This window comes from Mirounga angustirostris, unplaced genomic scaffold, assembly GCF_029215605.1.
Source record: "Mirounga angustirostris isolate CCGP_5_RB_7025 unplaced genomic scaffold, mMirAng1.0.hap1 SCAF_16, whole genome shotgun sequence".
NCBI classification, from domain to species: Eukaryota; Metazoa; Chordata; class Mammalia; order Carnivora; family Phocidae; genus Mirounga; species Mirounga angustirostris.
Genome location: NW_026991724.1, coordinates 17251561 through 17276757, shown reverse-complemented (window position 1 = coordinate 17276757; position 25197 = coordinate 17251561). Strand labels below are relative to the sequence as shown.

The 25197-nt window shown below is 42.6% G+C and overlaps 2 protein-coding genes across 3 annotated transcripts in view; both read left to right on the top strand.

Annotated features, from left to right (window-relative positions):
- The window catches only part of CDH1 (cadherin 1), a 76035-nt gene extending 70297 nt beyond the window's left edge, over positions 1-5738 (top strand). For both annotated transcript variants that reach the window (XM_064580363.1, XM_064580364.1), the window contains exons 13-15: positions 176-306; positions 2389-2532; positions 3929-5738. In XM_064580363.1, coding sequence (XP_064436433.1) covers positions 176-306; positions 2389-2532; positions 3929-4138 — 485 coding nt within the window. In that variant the 3' untranslated portion in view covers positions 4139-5738. The remainder of the gene's footprint in view (positions 1-175; positions 307-2388; positions 2533-3928) is intronic.
- A 5960-nt stretch (positions 5739-11698) lies between these two features.
- TANGO6 (transport and golgi organization 6 homolog) overlaps positions 11699-25197 on the top strand; it is a 189609-nt gene continuing 176110 nt past the window's right edge. Inside the window, exon 1 of the mRNA XM_045890837.2 lies at positions 11699-11856. Within this exon, the coding sequence (XP_045746793.1) occupies positions 11760-11856 (97 nt within the window). The 5' untranslated portion in view covers positions 11699-11759. The remainder of the gene's footprint in view (positions 11857-25197) is intronic.

The window sequence follows — 25197 nt, the reverse complement described above, 5'->3', positions numbered from 1 at the left end:
ATGTACTTGTCCAGGATGTTACACTGCACATACTAACTTCAGGTCTGTGAGCGTCTGTGCGCGCTTTGTCTGGCAGCCATCTGCCTGGTAGGCAGGGCTGTGGTGCTCTGTGAGAGCTGCTTTTTATGGCCTTCTTGACCAGTGGCTCCCCTCATTCTCTCTCCCCCCACCCCAGTCCTGATTCTGCTGCTTCTGCTGTTTGTTCGGAGGAGAGGGGTGGTCAAAGAGCCCTTACTACCCCCAGAAGATGACACCCGGGACAACGTTTACTATTATGATGAAGAAGGAGGTGGAGAAGAGGATCAGGTATGTTTTTAAAACAATGATACATGGCACGCCTGGGTGGCTCAGTCATTAAGCATCTGCCTTCGGCTCAGGTCATGATCCCAGAGTCCTGGGATTGAGCCCCACGTCCCTGCTCAGGGGGGAGTCTGCTTCTCCCTTTCCCTCTGCCTGCTGTTCCATGTGCTTGTGCGCGCTCTGTCTCTCTCTCTCTCTGTTAAATAAATGGATAAAGTCTTTAAAAAAATAAAAATAAAAGGGGCGCCTGGGTGGCTCAGTCCTTAAGCGTCTGCCTTCAGCTCAGGTCATGACCCCAGCGTTCTGGGATTGAGCCCCGCATCGGGCTCCCTGCTCAGCGGGAAGCCTGCTTCTCCCTCTCCCACTCCCCCTACTTGTGTTCCCTCTCTTCGCTGTGTCTCTCTCTGTCAAATAAATAAATAAAATCTTTAAAAAATAAATAAATAAAAATAAAAATAAAAAGCCATGATACAAAGCTAAATGGCGATCTCTTTATTTGGAAGAAGCAATGATTAGGAGAAGGTAGACCTTTGAAATAACATTGTTCTGTTCAGCACCCAGATGAATGAACAGAGGCCAAGGGCAGCTAAGTAACTTGCCCAGTCATACAGGTAAGAAGCCGGAGAACCGCAGGTAGTCTGACTCCAGAGCCTAGTCTCCCTGTCACTGTTCTCAGGATACAAACTTCAAATTATCATGGACATACGGCAGCTACTTTGTAATATGTTGTTTCCCTTGAGCTTGTAGGTATGCTAAACTTTTTTTTTCTTATTGTACATGTTAAATCTTTAGGCCTTCTTTATCTTCCCTGATTTTGAAGATGGTCTTGCCTTAGCCTAGAGTTTTCTGGAGTTGTTTTTTTTTTTTTTTTAAAGTAATCTCTGTGCCCAATGTGAGGCTCAAACTCATGACCCCAATATCAGGAGTTGGATAGTCTACTGACTGGGCCAGCCAGCAGCCTTTTGGAGAATTTTTTGTGAATGTGTGTTCTATTTAGAAAGGGAACCTCGAGGGGGGCGACACCTGGGTGGCTCAGTTGTTAAGCGTCTGCCTTCGGCTCGGGTCATGATCCCAGGGTCCTGGGATCAAGCCCCACATCGGGCTCCCTGCTCAGCAGGAAGCCTGCTTCTCCCTCTCCCACTCCCCCTGCTTGAGTTCCCTCTCTCGCTGTGTCTCTCTCCGTCAAATAAATAAATAAAAATCTTAAAAAAAAAGGGGGGGGAACCTCGGGCCCCATCTCAGAGTTCTGCTTTGACTCTGGCCATGCATGAGCATATTTGCTGAGCTCTCTGATCTGGAAGAAGAGCCATTGATTAGAATTTCAATGCCTGCTTTGCACAATGTATTAGGAGGTACAGAGAACTGTCCTTAAGGCATTTGTGGGATAACTGCTGATCTCAGCTAGTGTCTTAGTCCGTGTGGGTTGCTATAACAAGATGCCACAAACAGGTTGCTTAAAAACCACAGAAGTTTTTCTCACGGTTCTGGAGGCTGGGATGTCTTAAGATGGAGGCACCAGCAGATTTGGTGTTTGGTGGGGACCTGCTTCCTGGTTCACAATCAGCCATAATCTCAAGTGCACTCAACACAGCAGAAGGGGAGTTCTAGAGTGTCTTTTATCAGTGTGCTAATCCTGTTCCAAGCGCTCTATGTACCCTCCTGACTTGATTACCTCCCAAAAGTCGCACCTCCAAATACCACCATGTTGGGGATTAGGTTTCAATGTGTGAATTTGGAGAGGGACCCAGACATTCAGTCTATGGCAGCTAGACTCTCGAGAACCTGTAGATCAGCTGGGACTTAGTCACTTAGGTACAGCAGTCTACATCCAAGCCCACAGTTGTTCCTCACAATCCTTTTGTGCTGTTTTTCCTTCTAGTGCTATTTTGGAAACTCTTAGGTTGCAAACTGTCATTTCAGATTACATTGGCACATGCTTATAACTATCATGCAGTTGAAAGGGCATGATCTGATACCAGAATCTATAATCCACATATAGCCCTGGATTTGTGACTGTTCTTTGTTTGTTTCTTTTTGTTTTCTTCTTGATCTGTTTTTTACTCTTTGCTTTTACCTTTTTCTCCAAAGGACTTTGACTTGAGCCAGTTGCACAGGGGCCTGGATGCTCGGCCCGAAGTGACTCGCAATGATGTGGCGCCAACCCTCGTGAGTGTACCCCAGTACCGGCCCCGCCCTGCCAATCCTGATGAAATTGGAAATTTTATTGATGAAGTAAGTTAGCAAAACCAAAAGCCAACGTGCATGTCATCTCTAAACTCAGGAGCAGTTGGGTTGAAAGTGAGGAAAAAGTCTAGATTCTTTGCTTTACCACATTTTCTCCTTGCCTGATCCCTGAATGCTATATTTTATTTGTGTCTCATCTGAATTTCAGAACTAAAAGCACTTCAGACTGTTCCTAGTCAATTTGCAATATCCATATGGCGAAACCAAGAATTGCTTATGAGGATTTAGTAGAACTAGAAATGAAACTAAAGAGATTCAGAGGAGATCCAATTTGGTTTCACTAATGGCTCTTTTTGCCCCTGCATCCCACTGCTGGTTGGGATGTGATATTAAATGTGTATCACAGGTCTGCCTAAGGGCCAGAAAAATAGCGTCAATTTGTGTATGTTGGAAATGCATTCAGCTATGAATTCCAGAAGTTTAAACAGATATGAGGAGATTAACCTCATAAATCCTTGTTCTCGTGTTTGTTGCCACATGATCACAAGATGGCTGCCACACTTCCAGGCCTTGGGTCTGTATCCCAGTCAAGAAGAAGTAGGAAGGGCAGAGCAGAGGCCAAAAGTCTTTGTTCTAGCAAACTGTTAATGCAAGTAGGGAGTTCATCCTATATTATTGGCCAGAACTGTCACTGGCCAGAACTGTCCTTATCTGCAAGGGAAAATGAGAAATAAGGCATTAAGTTAAGTGGGTCTTCATGGTAGAGGCTGGTTTTGCTTTCACTCCTATGGGAGTCTTCACCAGAAACTACACAAAGCACAGAAGTGTTTGAAGTGGACAGGTTGGATATTCTAGGAAGTTGGGAATGGGAAGGGCCAATTAAAGCCTCCCTTTTAGATAATCTGAATTCAGGTCCTTTCCTCCATTCACATGCATTTGTGTGTCATCACAGCTGATAGTAGCTTTTTTTAATTACAAAAATAGTGTTTGCTACTTTTAATAATAAACTTTGAAAATGTGTATAAAGAAAAAAAAAACGCAAGTCCTTTCTTCATGCCCCAACTTCCTCTCCAGAGTTAACTGTTAACAGTTTGGCATTCATCCTTCCAGACCTTTCCAGGTGGAAATGCTGTATGGACCAGTACGACTGTCCTCGTTGTTTTCAGCCTCTGTCCATCCTGACTGGCTTCTCTCCTGTCTACATAAAATGTATCATTAATTTAGGGGGAAACATTCTGCATCTTTACCCGTGATTTTCTCTTTTCATCAACGGTATAGTGTCTGTATCCATTTACCGTATTGGTGCTGACTGCTCCCAGTGTTCTGTAGGATGGTTGCGTTATCGTGCATTACGTGTTGCTGGAGGCACCTAGAGAAGGCATCTTGCCTGACAGATGTGCGATTCCTTTCATTGAAAGAGCCTCCTGTCTTCCTCCTCCTTTAGAACCTGAAGGCAGCGGACACTGACCCCACGGCTCCTCCTTACGACTCTCTGCTCGTGTTTGACTATGAAGGAAGCGGTTCTGAAGCTGCTAGTCTGAGCTCCTTGAACTCCTCAGAGTCAGACCAAGACCAGGACTATGACTACCTGAACGAATGGGGCAATCGCTTCAAGAAGCTGGCGGACATGTATGGGGGCGGGGAGGATGACTAGGGGTCTTGAGACAAATGGGGAAGGAGATGGATCCTTACACCATGTGGCGGAGAGTGCAGGGGTCATGGTTTTCCAGCTCCCTTCACTTGAGATGAGTTTCTGGGGAAGAGAGACTGCTCAGTGATGCAGTTAGGATACTTAGGATTACCACTTGATAGATCTAATCTGTATTTTGACCTATTCTTTGAAGCTTTTTTTCTTTCATCATTCTTTAAATGGTGATACTGTCCAAAAGACATCCACACGTTTAATATTTCAAAAGAATAGCTTCAGCCTCCAGAAGGTTCTGCTAGCAACTTGGAGGTTAGGTTCTGCTAGCAATTTACAGATTTCCTTACAAGCTTTCGTCTCATTTTTTTAAAGAAAGGGGGGCTCAACTACCCTATTGTGTGTGTGTGTGTGTGTGTGTAATTATTTTTAATTTGTGTTCTTTCTTTCTCCTGTCACTGCTCTGGTGTCCCCTGTTCTAATACCCACTGTTACTCCTTCTGAACTTATATTGCCCCAGACAGGAGTTCTCTGATGGAGAAATTGTTGGGCCCTTTCAGGATAGGAGACTTGGTCTTAGCCTGGCCAGAGTGTGACTGGGTATCATGGACTCGTAAGACCTTTAATGGTTCTCCTTTTTTATTTTCTAAGTACATAACTTGAAATTGGTGTCCATCCACTTACTTGTTCTGCATAAATATGTTTGTTATGTGGGTGTCATTACTGAGGTACTTTGGTTCTAAATAGGGAGCACTGAGCAGAAAAGGTGGTGAGTTTTCAGATGCCATTCAACTTCTAATGTTCATTTATCACTCAAAAGAGTGATCTCTTTCGACTCTTAATGATGGTGCCTAAGTGCTGCAGCCAAAGACAGAAGGAGGTTTGTCACAGCTGAGGGCAACATGAGAAATGGGCTTGGAGGTGGCAGGAGAGATGTGTCATTGAGCCTGGCAATTTAGCAAACCGAGGCTGAGGATGATTGAGGTGGCTCTACCTCTAGTCCTGAAAATTCTGAAGAATGGAAGAATCTCAACATGTGTGTCCTATCAGGATCCTCCTGCCAGAGTTGGCACCTGAAGCCCAGAATCCCCAACTGCCTGCTTTTGTTGATGCCTACAGAAAATGCTGGCTGATCTGGACACATCTACCCCAAATTCCAAGAGATCGTAGAAAACCGAGGATGTTAGGAAATCAAATTTTTCCCCTTAGGAGCAGGAAGAAAATATGGCGCTAAAGGGTGCTAGCAAGGGGAGGGTGGGGAGAATTTTGATTTGGATCTTCTTTTAATTGAAATGCGAACTTCAAGAAACTTTTGACAACCACAGAAAATAATTTTATCTAAATTGCTTTACTGTCTGTCAGCTGTTTTTCAAAGGCAAAAAAATCATCCCTGCAATCAGTTCTTGGAATTCTCTTGATTTTTTAGCAATTTAAACTCTAACGTAGTCTTGTGTAGAGAATGTTACTATAGTTTCGAGTGTATACATGTGTGGGTGCGGATAATTTTGTATTTTCTTTGGGGGTGGAAAAGGAAAACAATTTAAGCTCAGAAAATTCTTAAATATTCATTTTTATAAATTTTATTAAAGAATTTTGTTAAACCATTGTCAAACACTTGTTTTACTTGGTTACACCACAATTCCAGGCAAGACCAGTGGTAGTTGAGCTCGCTCAAAACGTGAAGAAGAAAACTTCATGTTGAAATGACTCTTCCAGAACTTGGTGTAATTCTATTGAGGGCAGAGTGCAGGAAACTGCATTTAAAAGCTCACTTTATTTGAAGAATATCTCTCCGTGTGGTATGTGGAGAAACATTTAAAATTCTCTTGTCAGTGGAAAAACTGTGGGCAGAGCCGAGGGACCGAAATAGAGCTTCAGACAACATTCAGTCGGTCAGCGAAGTTTACGTAGTACAGCGGTCCACCATCAGGGAAGACTCTGGACCCCTCCCCCAGGGGACATTGGGCAATTTCTGGAGAATACGTTGATTGTCGTGACTGAGGAGGTGCTACTGGCCTCAAATCAAGGCCAGGGATGCTGCTAAATAGCCTGCAATGCATGGGGCAGCCATGTGCAACAAAGAACCATCAGGCCCAAAATGTTAATGGTGCTGCTGAGAAACCCTGTTCTGTGACTTTACTCTGCTGGAGGGGTATAATCGTATATGTGTGTATGGGTATATATATATATTTTTTTCTTTAATGTGAAATACATAGATCTTCTTCGACTTTGATGTGGTTACATCATGATGTGGTTACAGTAAATTATCGTAAGTTGAGAACACGTCAAAAATGCACTTAATGTGCCTAATCCAGCAGACATGATAGCTTAGCCTAACCCACTTTCAGTGTGCTCAGAACACTTAACTTCAGCCTAGAGTGAATAAAATCATCTCACACAAACCATTTTATAAGAAAGTGTTGAATAGCTTGTGTCATTTATTGAATATGGACAGTGAGAAACCAAATGGTTGTGTGTTGGTTGGTTACCTTCCTGACCGCAGGACTGACAAGCTGTGCCTGCCACCGCCCAAGCATCACGAGAGTCCATCCATATTTCACTAGCCCAGGAAAAGATAAGACTATGAAGGATAGTTTCAACTGAATGTTACTTTCAAGGGTACAGTTCAGTGATACTAAGTACATCCAAAATGTGTAACCATCACCTCTGTTTACAGAACCTCTGCATCATTCCAAACAAATTCTGTAACCATGGGCAATAAGTAACTCCCTGTTCCCTCCCCTCCCAGCCCCGGTGACTTCCATTCTGCTTGCTGTGCTCATGACTCTGCTAGGTATTTCATGTAAGTGGTGTCCTGTAATACGTGTCCTTTTAAACTTGGCTTGTTTCGCCTGGCCTCATGGTTCCCAGGGTATCGCAGCACGTGTCAGAACTGCATGCTTCATTGTGTGTATATACACCATGTGTTACTTATCCGTTCATCTTGGGTTGTTTCTACCTTGTGGCTGTTGTGAATGATGCCGCAGTGAACACTGGCATACTGAAACTTCAATTCTGGTTATCTACCCAGGAGTCGAATTGCTAGGTTATATTGGTAGTTCTATGTATAGTTTGAGAAGCTGCCAAGGTATAGACCTAGATTTGGTCCAGGAGCGAAAATTTAAAATCCATAAAAGACTTTTTTTAAAGAAAAATTGGGCAAATTTTTTTTTTAAGATTTTTATTAGAGGGGTGCCTGGGTGGCTCAGTCAGTCGTTAAGCGTCTGCCTTCGGCTCAGGTCATGGTCCCAGGGTCCTGGGATCGAGCCCCGCGTCGGGCTCCCTGCTCCGCAGGAAGCCTGCTTCTCCCTCTCTCACTCCCCCGTTTGTGTTCCCTCTCTCGCTGTGTCTCTCCGTCAAATAAATAAAATCTTAAAAAAAAAAAAAAAGATTTTTTTTAGAGGGACGCCTGGGTGGCTCAGTCGTTAAGCGTCTGCCTTCGGCTCAGGTCAGGATCCCAGAGTCCTGGGATAGAGTCCCACATCGGGCTCCTTGCTCAGCAGGGAGCCTGCTTCTCCCTCTCTCTCCCTCTCTCTCCCTCTGCTTGTGCTCTCTCTGTCAAATAAATAAAAATCTTAAAAAAAAAAAAAAAAGGTTTTTATTAGAAAGCACAAGCAGGGGGAGGGGCAGAGGGAGAAGGAGAAGCAGACTCCCCGCTCAGCAGGGAGCCTGAGGTGACATGGGGCTCTCCATCCCAGGACTCCAGGATTATGACCTGAGCCAAAGTCAGATGCTTAACCGACTGAGCCATCCAGGTGACCTGGAAATTGGGCAAATTTTAATACGGATCTTAGAGTAGATGATATTCCTGAATAAATACTAGTTTTCTTGGGGACATAGTTCACTAGGAGAACCTTATTAGGAGATAAATGATGAATTCAGAGATAAAAGTTGTGACGTCTGCAAATCAAAGGTTTAACAACGTACGTCAAGAGTGGTAGCACATGGGCAAATGTGATGAAATGTTCATAATGACTAAATCAGGTGAAGGGTATGCAAGTGTTCATGTACTAGCCTTTCAACTTTTTTTTTCAGGTTTAAAGTATTCCAAAATAAAAAGTTATAAAGAGAAATAGAAGCCAGAAGTAAACCCTTAGATAGTCGAATGATACTCTACAAGGGTGCTAAGACCATTCAGTGAGAAAAGGCAAGGTTTTTTTGATAGTACCAAGATGACCACACACACACACACACACACACACACACACACACACACACTGAGTATAGCTGACACAATGTTAACATTAGTTTTAGGTGTACAATTTAGTGATTGGCAAGTTTATGCATTACGCTATGTTCACAAGTGTAGCTGCCATCTGTCCTGTTCTATCGCTATTTAATGTCACTATTTTCCTTATGCTCTGCCAAAAGGACCGTGTTTTCAACAAATGGTGCTGGGAACACTGGGTGTCTATGCGCAAAAGAATGAAATTAGACGCACTGTTACACCATATACAAGAAATAAACTCAAAATGGATCAAAGACTCAAAATGTAAGGGCGAAAACTATAAAACCCTCAGAAGAAAACAGACATCATGACACTGGGTTTGGCATTATTTTGTGCATATCTTACCACAATAAGGTCAGGGAAAGATATAATACCATGAGGACAAATAAAATGGTTCTATAAAAAATAAACCGTTTACAAAGTACCGACCACGTGCAGAGGGCTACGGCAGTCAGTAAATGAGACTTGTGAGAAAGACAACAGAGGTGTTGGCACGTTTCCTCCTCGTTGGTTCCACCGGTACTGACGAGGTCTGACGAGGTCATATTTGGAGAAGACACACGGGAGCCATGCTGCCTGAGTTCAAATCCTGATTTCTGTCCTTTCCACCTGTGGACTTAGGCAAGTTACTTTATCTTTCTCTACCTCAGTTTCCTTATGTCCAAAGGGAGAATTGGACCTACTTCATAGGGTGGTTGTGAACACTGAGTTGATATGTATAAAGCATTTAGAAGAGTGCTTGGCACATGGCAGTGCTTGTTAAATGTGAGCTCTTTTTTTTTTTTTTTAAGATTTTATTTATTTATTTGAGAGAGAGAGAATGAGAGACAGAGAGCATGAGAGGGAGGAGAGTCAGAGGGAGAAGCAGACTCCCCACCGAGCAGGGAGCCCGATGCGGGACTCGATCCCGGGACTCCAGGATCATGACCTGAGCCGAAGGCAGTCGCTTAACCAACTGAGCCACCCAGGCACCCCTAAATGTGAGCTCTTGTTTTTATTATAGAGTAAGGGGCGCAGTACCCATAAGAACTTTTAATTTGCTGGAGTCTTTACTGGGAATTATGTTTCTGTAAAACAGCCACTGATAACCGTTGGGTGCCATTAGCCTTGTTAGTTCTCTGGGTTGAGGCAAGCAGTCCCAGCCAGCTTGGATAAGATGTTCAACTGCTGTCCCTCAAGTCCCTGATAATGGGCTCCTTGTTGGTCAAGTTCAAATCAATGGAATCTGCCTTCCGTGAACACAGACCTCTGTGTGTGTCTTGGACAGCCCCTTATGGTTCGTTTCAGGAAGCAGCATCCTCCCTCATGTAGCTCTCGTGCATATTGGTTCTGGTGGATATTTAACAGCATATTTGCTAGGGAGCCTCCCAGCTGTGCTTAAGTGTTTGTTTGTTTGTTTGTTTGTTTATTTATTTGACAGAATGAGATAGAGCATGAGAAGGGGGAGGGAGTGCTTAAGTGTTTTAACAAAGCTGCCCAGAGCAAACCAAGGAAGGGCTGCCAGAATCCAGTTCTATAAACTAAAATCCTCTCAGTGTAAATACCGGATTCTAAGGAAGTAGGGTAATTAAAAGCCAATTTTAATGATTTTTTAGGGCAGGAGAATCTTGAGAATGCTTCCTTTTTTTTCGGATGCAGAGCTTATATTTATAACCTTATAGACTCTAGGCACTTCTCCAACATCCTATTATAAGATGCATCCAATGTTCTATGTGGGATATATTTTTTTGCTGGAAAAATTTTATAAGACTTATGACACTGCTTTTGAACATAGGTGTGTCATTTTTGTGGCATCTGAGCCTTAAGCACCCAAATGATAAAATCTGGTGCCATAACACTTTGGGATAAAGGATTCTCAGCTCTGGGGCCCTTCTTATAATAATCTTTTCTAAATCCCACACCAGTACCACCCTTAGACTTGGCTGGTAGGGTCCCCGCCCTGGGTCCCATGCTTTACAGGCCCCCACCTGGCCTCCTCCATGATGAGTATCTTTATGGACAAGGAAGATGCCAGTCCTAGGGTAATTGCCCTCCCCAAATCCTCACCTTCCTCCCAGACCTCACTCCCAAATTCTGGGACTCTGGAATTCCCTAACCATCCCTAGCCTGCTTCCAGTGCTATGTGGGCCTCTTCACTTGGTCTGCCCTCTGGAAGGTGACCCACGTTCCCTGTGTGTGTGCCCCTAACCTTAGGGGGGCCAAGTGGTCATTTCTTAGGGGTGTGTGCACATCCAGGCTGTGGTGTCCACATGTGTGAATGCAGGATGGAGACACTAGTGAGAAGAAAACGGGGTGAGGCCAGAGGTGGGAGGCTGGCTTCCCCCATATACTGCCACATCCAGTATGGATGGGATTCTGCTTGAGATTCTCTCCGCCCCCTTCTCTCTCTCTCAAATGAATAAATCTTAAAAACAAAAGATGTCCCACCAGGATTCGCGTAGGTGAAAACCTGTCTCTGATGGTCTCTCAAACGAATGCTGTTTTACATGTTAACTTTATGTGGGTGGGGGTGGGAGGCATGATTTTAATATACACAGAATTTTCTAAGAATGTAAATAGAGCAAAGATTTAAATTAAAAAAAATTTTTATTTGACAGAGAAAGACACAGCGAGAGAGGGAACACAAGCAGGGGGAGTGGGAGAGGGAGAAGCAGGCTTCCCGCCTAGCAGGGAGCCCAATGTGGGGCTCGATCCCAGGACCCCAGGATCATGACCTGAGCCGAAGGCAGACGCCTAACGACTGAGCCACCCAGGCGCCCAGCAAAGATTTAAATTTTATTGGGAACTGTAATTAGTCCGTTTCAGGTATTGTATCACCAATAGCAATATTTGTAGCTATTCAGAATGGATGCATTTGTGTTTAGCACTATTTTTATTTTTTTAAAGTAGACTCCATGCCCAATGCGGGGAGTCACATGCTCTACCAACTGAGCCAGCTAGGCACTCCAGCACTTGTTTTTAAATATCACTCACAAAGAAATTCAACAGTATTCAGTTGAATATTGTTATGTGTATCCAAACTTCATTATAATAGGCACAGCATCTGCTTACTTCACTGTCTTTTAGTGCTTCCCTACCCACTTATTTTCATACTGATACGTATTATTTCATGATCAACTACTGTACCTCTCTGTTCCTTATTCTTTATTTAGTGGTTAATCATATTGAATTTCTGAAACTGTGCGTGTAGGCAGGCTGTGTTAGCTGTTTTTTTCCCTCAGGACAGTAAAAGCGGCCTGAGATAGTATTTGTGAAACGCCCAACCCCTCGAGTCGGCCCCGCCCACAGGCCCCGCCCCTTGCATCGGGCCCCGCCCCTAGGACCTTCCGCCACATTCAATATGGCGGCGATTCCGGTCCGCCGAGCGGCTTGAGTAGGTCGCCAGTGGCGCGTTCCACTCCAATCATGGCGGCCCCCCAACAGGCTGCGGGCGGCGAGGCTCTGGAAACGTGCGGTCTGAAGAGCATTTTGGAGGCGCTGAAGCTGCTGCTGAGCCCGGGAGGTGAGAGGACGGACCTCGGCGCCGGGCTGCACTCTCAGGGCCGCCAGTCTTCCCGGGCTGCCCTGCCTTCCGTAGTGTGCGCCCCTCAGGCCCTCTTGGGACCCCCAGCTCTGAGGCTGCCCCGTCCCGCTCCTGGGGGCTTTGGGCATTGTCGGTCCAGCCTCATTTTACTTGAGGAAGCCGAAGCTCAGGAAGGCTATGGGATCCGCTGAATACTGATGGTAACCGACGTCTCTTGAGCGCTTACCTTGTGCCAGGCACTCACTATTAAGCGCCCGGGGTACATGGTTCCATTCAGTCCTGACTGCCACCCTCTGAGGTAGGGACTGCGGCAAGAGCTTCCAAAAGGGTAGGCGCTCCTGACGCGGAAAGTGAGGTCCAGCCTCTTGAGTGCGCAGGGTCTAATGGGCACGCTGGAGGTTTGTACAGAGTTCCGAGGCGTAGAGAAAAAGGAAGCAGTGGCCTTTGAGCTGGGTTTCGGGAGAGTATTAGGGATATAGTCACTTTTAATCCTTCGTGATCTTCCCAGTTGAGAATCTGAAGGGACCGTGGCAGTGGTTGAGCCTCGCAGTCTCCTTTTACACCTGAGGACACTTAAGGCTCACTGAAGGGATTAAGTAACCTGCCCCAGATCATGTGGTCAAATTAGGGGCGGAACACAGACCCAGAACCGAGGTCTGCCGAACTCCATTCTCAAACCAAGGCAAATTATTCAGTATGGAGCCTCTGATGTTATCTGAAGCTTTGAGAAAGGACACAAGAGATAGGACTGCATAATGTGCAGGAAGGGGTTTGTAGGGTGAGCAGGGTAAGGTACATGAAGGGCCATGAAGTGATGTTCCAAGTGATTTTGAGATACCCGCCCTCCAAATGCAGAAACTCCCACAAACATTGTACCATATCTGGGAGAAGTGAAAAGAAGTCATTAATAACGGTAATTGAGTGCCTACTAAGTATCAGGCCCAATAGTATGCTGTTTGCATGTATATTATTTCATCTTCACGACAGTTCCATGAGATAGGTATTACTTGTATTTCATTTTACATATGAGGAACCAAGGCTCAGGTACATTGGAAGTTGGTATAATGTCAGTCTAGTAAGTGGTAGAGCCAGGATATATATATATATTTTTTAAGATTTCATTTATTAGAGAGCACAGAGGAAGAGTGAGAGGGAGAAGCAGACTCCCGGCTGAACAGGGAGCTTGATGCTGGGCTTGATCCCAGCACCCTGGGATCACCACTCGAGCCAGCGGCAGACGCCCAGCCGACTGAGCTGCTCAGGCACCTGGAACCAGCATATTTTTTAATTTTTTAAGTAGGCTGTATGCGCAATGTGGGACTTGAACTCACCACCCCAAGGTCAAGAGTCGCATGCTCTGTCCACTTAGCCAAACAGCCATAGCCAGGTTGGGTTTTTGTTGTTGTTTTTTAAATTATTTATTTGACAGAGCGAGAGAGAGAAGGAACAAGCCCGAGGGAGAGGCAGAGGAAGAGGGAGAAGCGGATTCCCCGCTGAGCAGGCAGCCCAACGGGGCTCCATCTCAGGACCCAGGCACCCCCGGATGTTTTTTAATTTATTTTTTTATTTTAAGTTCCAGTATAGTTAATATACAGTGTTACATTAGTTTCAGGTGTACAATATAGTGATTCAGTTGCATACACCACCTGGTGATCATCACAACAAGTGCACTCCTTAATCCCCATCACCTGTATCACCCATCCCTCCACCCACCTCCCCTCTGGTAACTATCAGTTTGTTCTCTATAGTTAAGAGTCAAACAAATCTTGGTTTGTCTCTCTCTCCTTTGCTTGTGTTTTTCGTTTCTTTCTTAAATTCCACATATGAGTGAGATCATATGGTATTTGTCTATCTCTGACTTATTTTGCTTAGCATTATACTCTCTACCTCCATCCATATTGTTGCACACGGCAAGATTTCATTCTTTTTTATGGTTGAATAATATTCATACACACACACACACACCCCCCACATCTTCTTTATCCATTCATTTATTGATGGACAGCACTTGGGCTGCTCCCATAATTGGGCTACTGTAAATAATGCTGTAATAAACATAGGGGTGCTTATATCCTTTTGAATTAGTGTTTTCCTATTCTTTGGGTAAATACCCAGTAGTGTGATTTTGGATTGTAGAGTAGTTCTATTTTTATTTATTTATTTTTTAAAGATTTTATTTATTTATTTGAGAGAGAGAATGAGATAGAGAGAGCGTGAGAAGGGGGAGGGTCAGAGGGAGAAGCAGACTCCCTGCTGAGCAGGGAGCCCGATGCGGGACTTGATCCCGGGACTCCAGGATCATGACCTGAGCTGAAGGCAGTCGCTTAACCAACTGAGCCACCCAGGCGCCCGAGTAGTTCTATTTTTAATGTTTTGAGGAAACTTCGTAGTGTTTAGTTCTATAGTGGCTGCACCAGTTTGCATTCCCACCAACAGTGCACAAGGGTTCCTTTCTCTTGACATCCTCACCAACACTTGTTCTTTCTTGTGTTTATTTTAGCCATCGTGACAGGTGTGAAGTGATAGCTTATTGTAGTTTTGATTTGCATTTCCCTGATGATGAGTGATGTTGAGTATCTTTTTGTGTCTATTGGCCATCTAGATATCTTTTTTTTCTTAAAGATTTTATTTATTTATTTTGAGTGAGAGAGAGCACAAGCAGAGGGGAGGCCAGAGGCAGAAGCAGACTCCCTGCTTAGCAGGGAGCCTAATTCAGGACTCGATCCTAGGACCCTGGGATCATGATCTGAGCCACCCCGGCACCCTGGATATCTTTTTTTTTTAAGTTTATTTAACTTTATTATTTTTATTATTTTTTATTTGACAGAGAGAGACACAGCGAGAGAGGGAACACAAGCAGGGGGAGCAGGAGAGGGAGAAGCAGGCTTCTCGCTGAGCAGGGAGCCCGATGCGGGGCTCGATCCCAGGACCCTGGGATTATGACCTGAGCCAAAGGCAGACGCTTAACGAATGAGCCACCTAGGCACCCCTATTTAACTTTTTTAGTAATGTCTACACCCAACGTAGGGCCCAAACTCACATCCCTGAGATCAGGCGTGACTCAACACTTACTCTTCCAACTGAGCCAGCCAGGTGTCCCTGGATGTCTTTTTTGGAGAAATGTTTGTTCATGTCTTCTGCCCATTTTTAAATTAGATTACTTGTTTTTTGGGTGTTGAGTTGTATAAGTTCTTTATATATTTTGGATACTTTTTTTTTGATAGAGCCAAGATTTGAACTCAGGTGTCTTCTACTATAGTACGATAACTACTTTGCCCAATGAAGAAGTAAACTGCAAAACATAGTTTTAACTTGCTAATTGAGAGGTCACTTGTCTAGCAACTCAACTAGAAATGACTGAGGATGAGGTTAAATGAGCAAAAAAATCTGGAGGTAATCATGTATCACAAAACACATTTATAGAAGACCCTCTCTAGGGGCTCCTGGGTGGCTCAGCAGGTTAAGTGTCTGCCTTCGGCTCAGGTCATGATCCCAGGGTCCTGGGATCGAGCCCCACATGGGGCTCCTGGCTCAGCGGGGAGCCTGCTTCTCCCTCTCCCTCTGCCTGCCACTCCCCCTGCTTGTGCCCCCTCTCTCTCTCTCTCTGACAAATAAATAAAATCTTAAAAAAAAAAAAAAGACCCTCTCTAAATCTTGAAGAATATGTGGTGGGGTTACATACATACATGTACTCATTTAACATACAGGAATTCAAGCATTCCTGTTTGAAAAAGAATATGTACTGTGGTAAAATGATACAATTCTGCACATACAGTGTATTATATATTGTGTGCATCTGCCTGCTCTTTCCTTTTCTCATACCAGCTGCTGACGGTGTTAAAAAAATCTGTGCATCATGAGTGTTCAGATGTCCCCAATGGATGGAGGGTATTGAGGAGTCCGGATGAAAGTACTGGTTAAAATTACATCCAGCTGGATTAAACTATTTTTATTTGCCTTTAAATTGACTCCCTTTGAGGTAATATTCACTGGGAGTCATCGGTATATAGTAGCCTGACCTTACTGCTATTGGAGAAACAAAATTACATAAACGTTTATGCTCCCAAGTGTCTTGTCTGTTTGGGGAGATGGTACTATGCATATAGACCAAGAGAGATTCAACATGGTGGGATAATGCCCGTGGTGAAAGGATGGTACAGATAGCAATTGGAGAGAGGAGGAGTCATCAGGAGTGGAGCCGTGGAAGTCTACGAGAGGAAGAGGAATTCAGTCTCAGTGGGAATTACATAGACGGAAAGGAAGGAGGATGCCAATGGTCTTTCACTTTTGAGCCATGAAATGTCTGCCTCGTTAAGCTTTTTCTCTTCCTCTGCCTTCCATTTCTATTCTTCATCATGGGGCAATTAATAGTATCTCCACCTCTGTTGTTAGGAAATGTGTTAAGCAGCATTTGGAAGTGTTTTGTCAATTTTTAAAAAAAAAAAGATTTATTATTTCGAGGGTTGGAGAGGGGCAGAGGGAGAAGGAGAGAGAATCTCAAATGGACTCTGCACAGAGCCCAATGCGGGGCTCAATTCCACGACCCTGAAATCATGACCTGAGCTGAAATCAAGAGTCGGATGCTTAACTGACTGAGCTACCCAGGTGCCCCAGGGGTTTGTCACTTTAGTGAAGTTTTATTTGTAAGAAATGGAGACCATCTCAGCAACAGTTTTCCTAACTGTAAGTTTCTATACTATATATAGATTCACTGAACTCTGTCATTAAATTTGAATTACATTGTCAGGAAGGGGCCGGAAATTTTGATAATTTGTACATAAGCTGCACCACACTTATTTTTGCTTGTCGTATTGCTTTGCACTTTGAACATAATAAAAAGTACCACACAAACTGTAAAGTCTGCTTTTAAATGTCACAAAGCATAGGCATTGAAATTGGGAAGATTAAATAATGCTGTCCGTAAGGGCAGCATTTCCTGAAGTGTGAGAGGGGTGGTTTTAGGTACATAGAGTAGCATTTGGAGGCTGCGTCGTGTAGTGTAGTGATCAAGAGCTAACTTATCAGGAAGAGTGGCATTGTTATGATTTTTGCAAATCTCTTTAGCATCTGGCTTATTAGAAGACAGCTGGATTTTCATATTTGCTTCTCTGTTTAGTCTGTCATGATAGTTTGTTTTGATTGAAATAGATGAAGAAAATCTAGACTCAGATATGTAGTTGGAAAAGGAAGAACTCAATTGCCTTTTCAGATAATTGTGAATATTTTTTCATGCTGTACTGAATCTGAACAAGAGGTAATTTCTTAAAGGTTAGTTGGGATGTGGAATCTGAACTCAATGAACCTTTCATAGTTGGTACACTCATGAGAGAATGAGACCGTAAAAGGCAAATAGTGGCCGAGTATTAATATGAAAATAGTTTTGAACTTGCAGACTCCCTGAGGATCTGAAACCCATCAAAACATGAGTCCTTATACCCCATTTTGAAAACAGCTTTCAGGGATTCCTTTGTTATTTTCAAGTAGATTTTATTTATCACCAGTAGAGGGCAGAGAAGACTACTTTATTAAGGGGCTCTTGAAAAACAGCTAATAGCTTTTGTTTTAAATCATTTTCTTTGTGTCCCATGTTTGGGTTCAAAGATCTTATAAAGTCACAGGAAGTCATTTAGAGGTTGTTTAGTGATCTTAATGGTTAGTGGTGACAAGTTAGGAGAGCAGTCCTTTCCTTTTTAGGTACATACTAGCTAAAGGAACCAGATACTCATGCTACTAAATCAGAACACTTGCCCTGGATGGTCTTAGAGAAGTACTGAAAAATTCTTACTCTTCTGATTCTCATTATTCTTTTTTTTTTTTTAAAGATTTTATTTATTTATTTGAGAGAGAATTAGAGACAGAGAGCACGAGAGGGAAGAGGGTCAGAGGGAGAAGCAGACCCCCTGCTGAGCAGGGAGCACGATGTGGGACTCGATCCCGGGACTCCAGGATCACGACCTGAGCCAAAGGCAGTTGCTTAACCAACTGAGCCACCCAGGCGCCCCTCAGCCTCTCCTATAATAAGAGAAATGCCAATTAAAACAACAAGCTAGTCTTTTTCATGTGTTAGATTGGTAAAGCTCAAGGAGTTGGTAAGTTCTGTGTTTCTGGGAGTGTAGTATGGTGTCACCTCTATGCAGGGTACAGTGGATTGGCTCTCTCCAAATGACTCATTCCACCCTCTTCTAGTTGGAGATGTAGGAAAGCTAAACCCTACGTTTCCCAAACTCTCTTCCAAGTGTGGGTTCCATCCGCATGAATGAGACTTCCTTCTTTTTTTTTTTTTTAAGATTTTATTTATTTATTTGAGAGCGAGAATGAGAGAGAGAGCGAGCATGAGAGGGGGAGGGTCAGAGGGAGAAGCAGACTCCCCGCCGAGCAGGGAGCCCGATGCGGGACTCGATCCCAGGACTCCAGGATCATGACCTGAGCTGAAGGCAGTTGCTTAACCAACTGAGCCACCCAGGCGCCCTGATTCTCATTATTCTTAACAAGTAGTGTTATGTTCCTTTTTCTTTATAGAAGTAGTTGATATTCCTTATTGTAAAGTTTTTAAAAATATAGGGAAACTAAAAGAAGAAAAATAAAATGACCTTAATCTCCACTATCTGGAGATTGCATTTTGGGAAATATTTTTCTTTTTGATAAAAATGGATAGACTATATACTGTTTTATAACCTTAAAACAACTCTTTTAAGTACAGAAACTATACATATTCACTCTAGAAAAGTCTTTTAAATATAATTAAGCAAAAAAGAAAAATCACCCATATCCCTACCACCCAGAGGTCATCACTTAATACTTTGAAGTATAACCTTTAAGACCGTTTTCTATATGTGTATATACGTGTACATATTTTAATAACAGGTTCATAGTGTTCCTTTATTGATCAGTTTTCAGAATAATACTGTCTTAATCTTCAAATGTAACCAATGAAGTAATTTCTTTGTTTTATTATGAACTAATAGATTTTTTTGGTGTATAGGATATGTTTCAAAAATTGTACTCATTATTCTTGATACTCAAATTGTCGCCTTTATGGCTTGTGGGAGCCACTCCAAATTGGCTCTTGGGCTCCTTGACATGACCCTAGTAGCCTTTGATAGCCTTCTTGCTTTCAGGCATGACAAGATGTCCCAGACTCATCTTGTACATTTCTTGCCCCATTCTTGAAAACTGCTGTCTTTAAGGAGAAGTGGTATTTATTTATTTATTAGAGAGAGAGTGAGAGAGCACGAGTGGGCGGGGGTGGGAGGGCAGAGAAGCAGAGAGACTCTCAAGCAGTCTCCACATTCAGCGCAGAGCCCAACACAGGGCTTGATCCTACAACCCTGAGATGAAATCAAGAGTCAGACGCTCAACCTACTGAGCCACCCAGGCGCCGCCTAAGGAGAAGTAGTATTTAGAGACTATACTATGGATACTAGGCATATTCATTGTCCTTGATGTCATGGCTTACAGACTTTTTCAATTATTAGAGGTGTGAAATATGTGGATTTTCAGAAAACAAAACATAAATCCACAGTTCTTACTGATATCCCAATTAAAATGAAATATGATGGGGTTTAAATTCTTCCTAACATTTCATTATGAAAATTTTCAGTCTTGCAGAAAAGCAAACAGAATTTTACAGTGAAAACCCATATACCATGACCAAGATTCTTTATCACATATTTGTCCACCTAGCCATTCTTCTGTATTTTATATTTTTATATTTGTATTTCTTTTATCTGAAAATACTGGTTCCAATGAAATTAATGACATTTACTTATATATATATATATATATACACATACACATATATAAGTATGTGCTTAACACATTCACCCACATGCATATAATATTTTAAAATAACAAATCCTAGGGGCGCCTGGGTGGCTCAGTCATTAAGCGTCTGCCTTCGGCTCGGGTCATGATCCCAGGGTCCTGGGATCGAGCCCTGCATCTAACTCCCTGCTCTGCGGGAAGCCTGCTTCTCCCTCTCCCACTCCCCCTGCTTGTGTTCCCTCTCTCGCTGTGTCTCTCTCTCTCAAATAAATAAATAAAATCTTTAAAATAAAATAAGTCCTATATCACCATCATCAACAAAAATACTTATTTTAGGGGATTTTTGTTTGTTGTCCTCAGGATATATAAAGTTCTTTTTTTTTTTTTTTTTTTTAAGGATTTTATTTTTAAGTAATCTCTGTACCCAGTGTGGGGCCTGAACTCACAACCCCGAGATCAAGAGTCACACACTCTACCAACTGAGCCACCCAGGTGTTCCTAAAGTTCTATATTTAAGTCACTTGAAATAATACTCTGCATTTATGCTGCTAACTTGGTATAGAGCAGGAGTCTGCATACTTTTTCTGTAAAGGAGCAGACAGTAAATATTTTGGGCTCTGTGACCCATATAGTTGTTACAATTACTCAGTTCTGCTGTTGTGGCTTGAAAGCAGCCATAGATAATATATAAATAAATGGGCATGACTATGTTCCAATAAAACTTTATGGAAAACGTGGTGGGCCAGATTTGATCTGCCGATCGTAGTTTGACAACCTTGGACATAAAGTACAGAGTTATTAGATCCATTTGAATGTTTTTGATTTTTAGGAATTATTTTGGAAAAAAATTTTAATTTTTTTAACTATGAAAAACATATATGGGGGGTGCCTGGGTGGCTCAGTTGTTAAGCGTCTGCCTTCGGCTCAGGTCATGATCCCAGGGTCCTGGGATCGAGCCCCGCGTCGGGCTCCCTGCTCAGCGGGAAGCCTGCTTCTCCCTCTCCCACTCCCCCTGCTTGTGTTCCCTCTCTTGCCGTGTCTCTCTCTGTCAAATAAATAAATAAAATCTTTAAAAAACAAAAACAAAAAACGTATATAGGGTTCCAAAACAAAAACTCTAAAACTGGATAACTTTGTCCGTAGCTCCTCACCACTGTTCTCTTCTCTCTGTACATAACTCATTTTACTTTTTAATTTGTTCTTTCACTGCCTTTTGGACAATAAAAGCAAATAATGTATTTTATATTTGTTTCCTTTCTTACACAAAAGGTAGCATATGATAGACATTCTTTTATACCTTACTTTTAATATTTAATATGTCTTAGAGATTACTACATAGTGGTTCACAGCAATTTTCCTCTTTTAGAAGCATGCCATTATCTGGATGTACTACTGTTTATTCAGTCAGTTCTCTTTTAATGGACATGTGGGTTGTCTCAGGTGTTTTGTTTTAAAGATTTTATTTATTTATTTGAGAGAGAGACACAGTGGAAGAGGGAACACAAGCAGGGGGAGTGGGAGAGGGAGAAGCAGGCTCTCTGCAGAGCAGGGACCCTGATGCGGGGCTCGATCCCAGGACCCTGGGATCATGACCTGAGCTGAAGGCAGACACTTAACCACTGAGCCACCCAGGCGCCCCTCAGGTGTTTTGTAAATACAAGAAGCACTACAATGAATACCCTTGTGTATATGTCATTTTGCAATTTTGCCTGTGTATTTATCTGTAAGATAGATTCCTAAAAAGCGGGATTGCTGGGCCAAACGTTAAATACGTATGTAATTTTGCTAGATATTGCCAAATTGCTCTCTTCAAGAATGTTACCATTTTCGTTTCTTCCAGCAATGTATGACAGTGCGTGATTTCCCAAAACCTTGCCACATAATGTGTTACAAAACTTTTGGATTTTAGCCAGTTGATAAATGGGAAGTGCTATTTCAGTATAGTTTTAATTTACTTTTCTGTGACGAGCAAGGTTGATCATATTTTTATGTTTAGAAGTCATTTGCATTTCTTTTTCTGTAGTGTTTGTATCTTTTGCTCATATAGTATTTCATACACTGTTCACTTTATTTTTTTTTTTTGAAGATTTTATTTATTTATTTGACAGAGAGAGAGAAAGCGCACAAACAGGGGGAGCAGCAGACAGAGGGAGAAACAGGCTCCCCGCTGAGCAAGGAGCTTGACATGGCACTTGATCCCAGGACCCTGGGACCATGACCTGAGCTGGAGGCAGATGCTTAACCCACTGAGCCACCTAGGTGTCCCACCCCTCTGTTCACTTTAGAATGTACTTAATGAACATGTCATTAAATAATATTCAATGAAGCTTTTTTTTTTTTAATGTGGGGCTCGAACTTATCACCCCAAGGTCAAGAGTCAGATGCTGTACCAACTGAGCCAGCCAGGCGCCCCTTGACATAACTTAATGGCGACAAATATTCCATTATTCATTCATTCAACTACTACCTAGTTTGAACAAATACTACATTATCTGACAGGCCTTGTTCCAGGCAAGGAGAATACAACAATGAACAAAACAGAGCAACATTCCTGTCCTCAAACAGCTTTTATTCTAGTTGGTGAAGAGATAATAAATAATAAAATACTACACTTACATATAGTATGTTAGGTACAGGTAGACGGTTATTTACTCATCCATCTCCTGTTACTGAATATATATTTCTTATTTTACATTATTATAAGTAATGCACTGCTGAGCACTCTTTGATTTTTTTTAAAGATTTTATTTTTATTTATTTGACAGAGAGAGAGAACGTGAGAGAGGGAACGCAAGCAGGGGGAGTGGGAGAGAGAGAAGCAGGCTTCCCACCGAGCAGGGACCCCAATGTGGGGCTGGATCCCAGGACCCTGGGATCATGACCTGAGCCAAAGGCAGGCGCTTAACGACTGAGCCACCCAGGCGCCCCTGCTGAGTGCTCATTTAGTTATCATTCCATTTTAATCTTTTCTAATTTGTTTCTTAGAAGGTGTTTTAAGTTTAGTTTTGAAGTGTGTTACTTCTTGTATTCATTTACATTGTCAACATTTTATTATGGTTTTCTAACCATAACCCTCCGTTTTGCATTGTATTTTTAGTAGTTGTCCTGGAATCACAATGCAAGTCCTTAATTTTTCTAATTTTTAATTAGAATTAATATTAATACTACCTCACGTAACAGTTACGAACCTTGCAACTATAAGGGTCATTTTATTTATTTTATTTTTTTAAAGATTCTATTTATTTATTCATTTGACAACAAGCAGGAGAGCACAGGCAGGGGGAATGAAGAGGGAGAGGGAGAAGCAGGCTCCCCGCTGAGCAGAGTCTGATGTGGGGCTCAACTCCAGGACCCCGGGATCATGACCTGAGCCGAAGTACAGAGTTATTAGATCCATTTGTATGTTTTGGATTTTTAGGAATTATTTTGAAAAACTTTTTTTATTTAATTTTTTTAACTATGAAAAACATATATAGGGTTCCAAAACAAAAACTCTAAAACTGGATAACTTTGTCCCTAGCTCTTCCCCACTGTTCTCTCTGTACATAACTCATTTTACTTTTTAATTTGTTCTTTCACTGCCTTTTGGACAATAAAAGCAAATAATGTATTTTATGTTTGTTTCCTTTCTTACACAAAAGGTAGCATATGATAGACGTTCAGGATCATGACCTGAGCTGAAAGCCTAACCAACTGAGCCACCCAGGTGCCCCTAAGGGTCATTTTATAGCTCCCATAGCCCCACTTGGGCTTTATGCTATGATTTTTTTTTTAAGATTTAATTTATATATTTGAGAGAGAGAGAGCACAGAGGGAGAGGGAAAGTGAGAGGGAGAAGCAAACTCCCCGTTGAGCAGAGAGCCAGGTGTGAGGCTCGATCCCAGGACCCCGAGATCATGACCTGAGCTAAAGGTAGACACTTAACCAACTGAGCCACTCAAGCGCCTCTATGCTACTATGATTTTCATGTTTATTATATCTATAGAAGTTATAAATCCCATTTTATAGATTTTGCCTTAGACATATATGTATTTGAAGAAATTAAGAGAAAAATTAGTCTTTTATATTTACCTACATATTTACCATTTCTGATGTTCTAATACTCTTTTTTTTTAAATTTTTATTTATTTATTTATTTATTTGAAAGAATGAGATAGAGCATGAGGGGGGGGAGGGTCAGAGGGAGAAGCAGACCCCCCGCTGAGCAGGGAGCCCGATGTGGGACTCGATCCCGGGACTCCAGGATCATGACCTGAGCTGAAGGCAGTCGCTTAACCAACTGAGCCACCCAGGCGCCCCCATTTCTGATGTTCTTCATTCCTTCCTGAAGATCCCAGTTTCCATCTAGTATTATTTTCCTTCAGCTTGAAGAATTTCCTTTACCATTTGTTTGTAGTGCAGGCCTGCTGACAGTTCTCTTGGTTTTCCTTGATCCAAAATGTCTTTATTTTCATTTTTGAAGGTTATTTTTACTAGATCTAGAATTCCGAGTTGACATTTTATTTCTTATGTCAGTATTTTATTTTTTTGGAGAAAGTGTCATAAGCAGTGGGGGAGGGGCAAAGGGAGAGAGAGAATCTTTTTTTTTTTTTTTTAAGATTTTATTATTTATTTGAGAGAGCGAGAGGGCGGTGGAAGGGGCAGAGCGAGAGGGACAAGTAGACTCCATGCTGAGCATGAAGCCTGATGCCGGGCTTGATCTCACAACCCTGAGATCACAACCTGAGCCAAAACCAAAAGTCTATCGCTTAACTGATGGAGCCACCCAGCTGCCCTGGTGGAGAGAAAACCTTAAGCAGGCTTCATACCCAGAGAGGGGCCCGACACGGGGCTCCTTTTCACGACCCTGAGATGATGATCCTGAGATCATGACATGAGCCGAAATCAAGAGTTGGACACTTAACTGCCTGAGTCACCCAGGTGCCTCTCAGTATTTTAAAGATGTTTTTCTACCATCTTTTAGCAGTCGTTGTTCATAAGTTCACAGTCATTTACAGCACCGTCCCTCATATATAGTGCTTCATATTTTTCTGGCTGCTTCCAAGATCTTCTCTGTCTCTCTGGTTTTAACAATTGACTATAATGTGATTTTCTTTTTACTTATCCCATGATTTTTACTTAAACCATGATCCACCTTGCAGCTGATAGAGGGTCAACATGGGCTGGGGATACAAAGTTTGTAGTTGGTAGCTTATAGGTGGTTTTTAAAGACATGGGCCTGGAGAAGATCCTCGAGGAAGAGAGTGCAGAATTCAGGAGAAGCCCTGGTGGAGAAGGAGGCGGCAGTGGAGGCACTTGGAGGGAGGGCCCTTGAGGCCCTTGAGGCCCTTGAGAGATGGGTGTGTTTCCAGGAGGGAGTTGTGGTGAGCATTTAAGGCTCCTTCACCAGTAGAGGGCAGAAAAGACCATTTTAGGAAGGGCCGGGGGTAGGAATTGAAAACAGATATTTTGTCGGGGAAAAGTGATTAAATGAATCCCTCTGAACCTAGGGCTGTATTTTGTGATCTGCCGCACTAGAATATAATAAGTCCCATGAGGGAAGAGACTTTGTTTTGT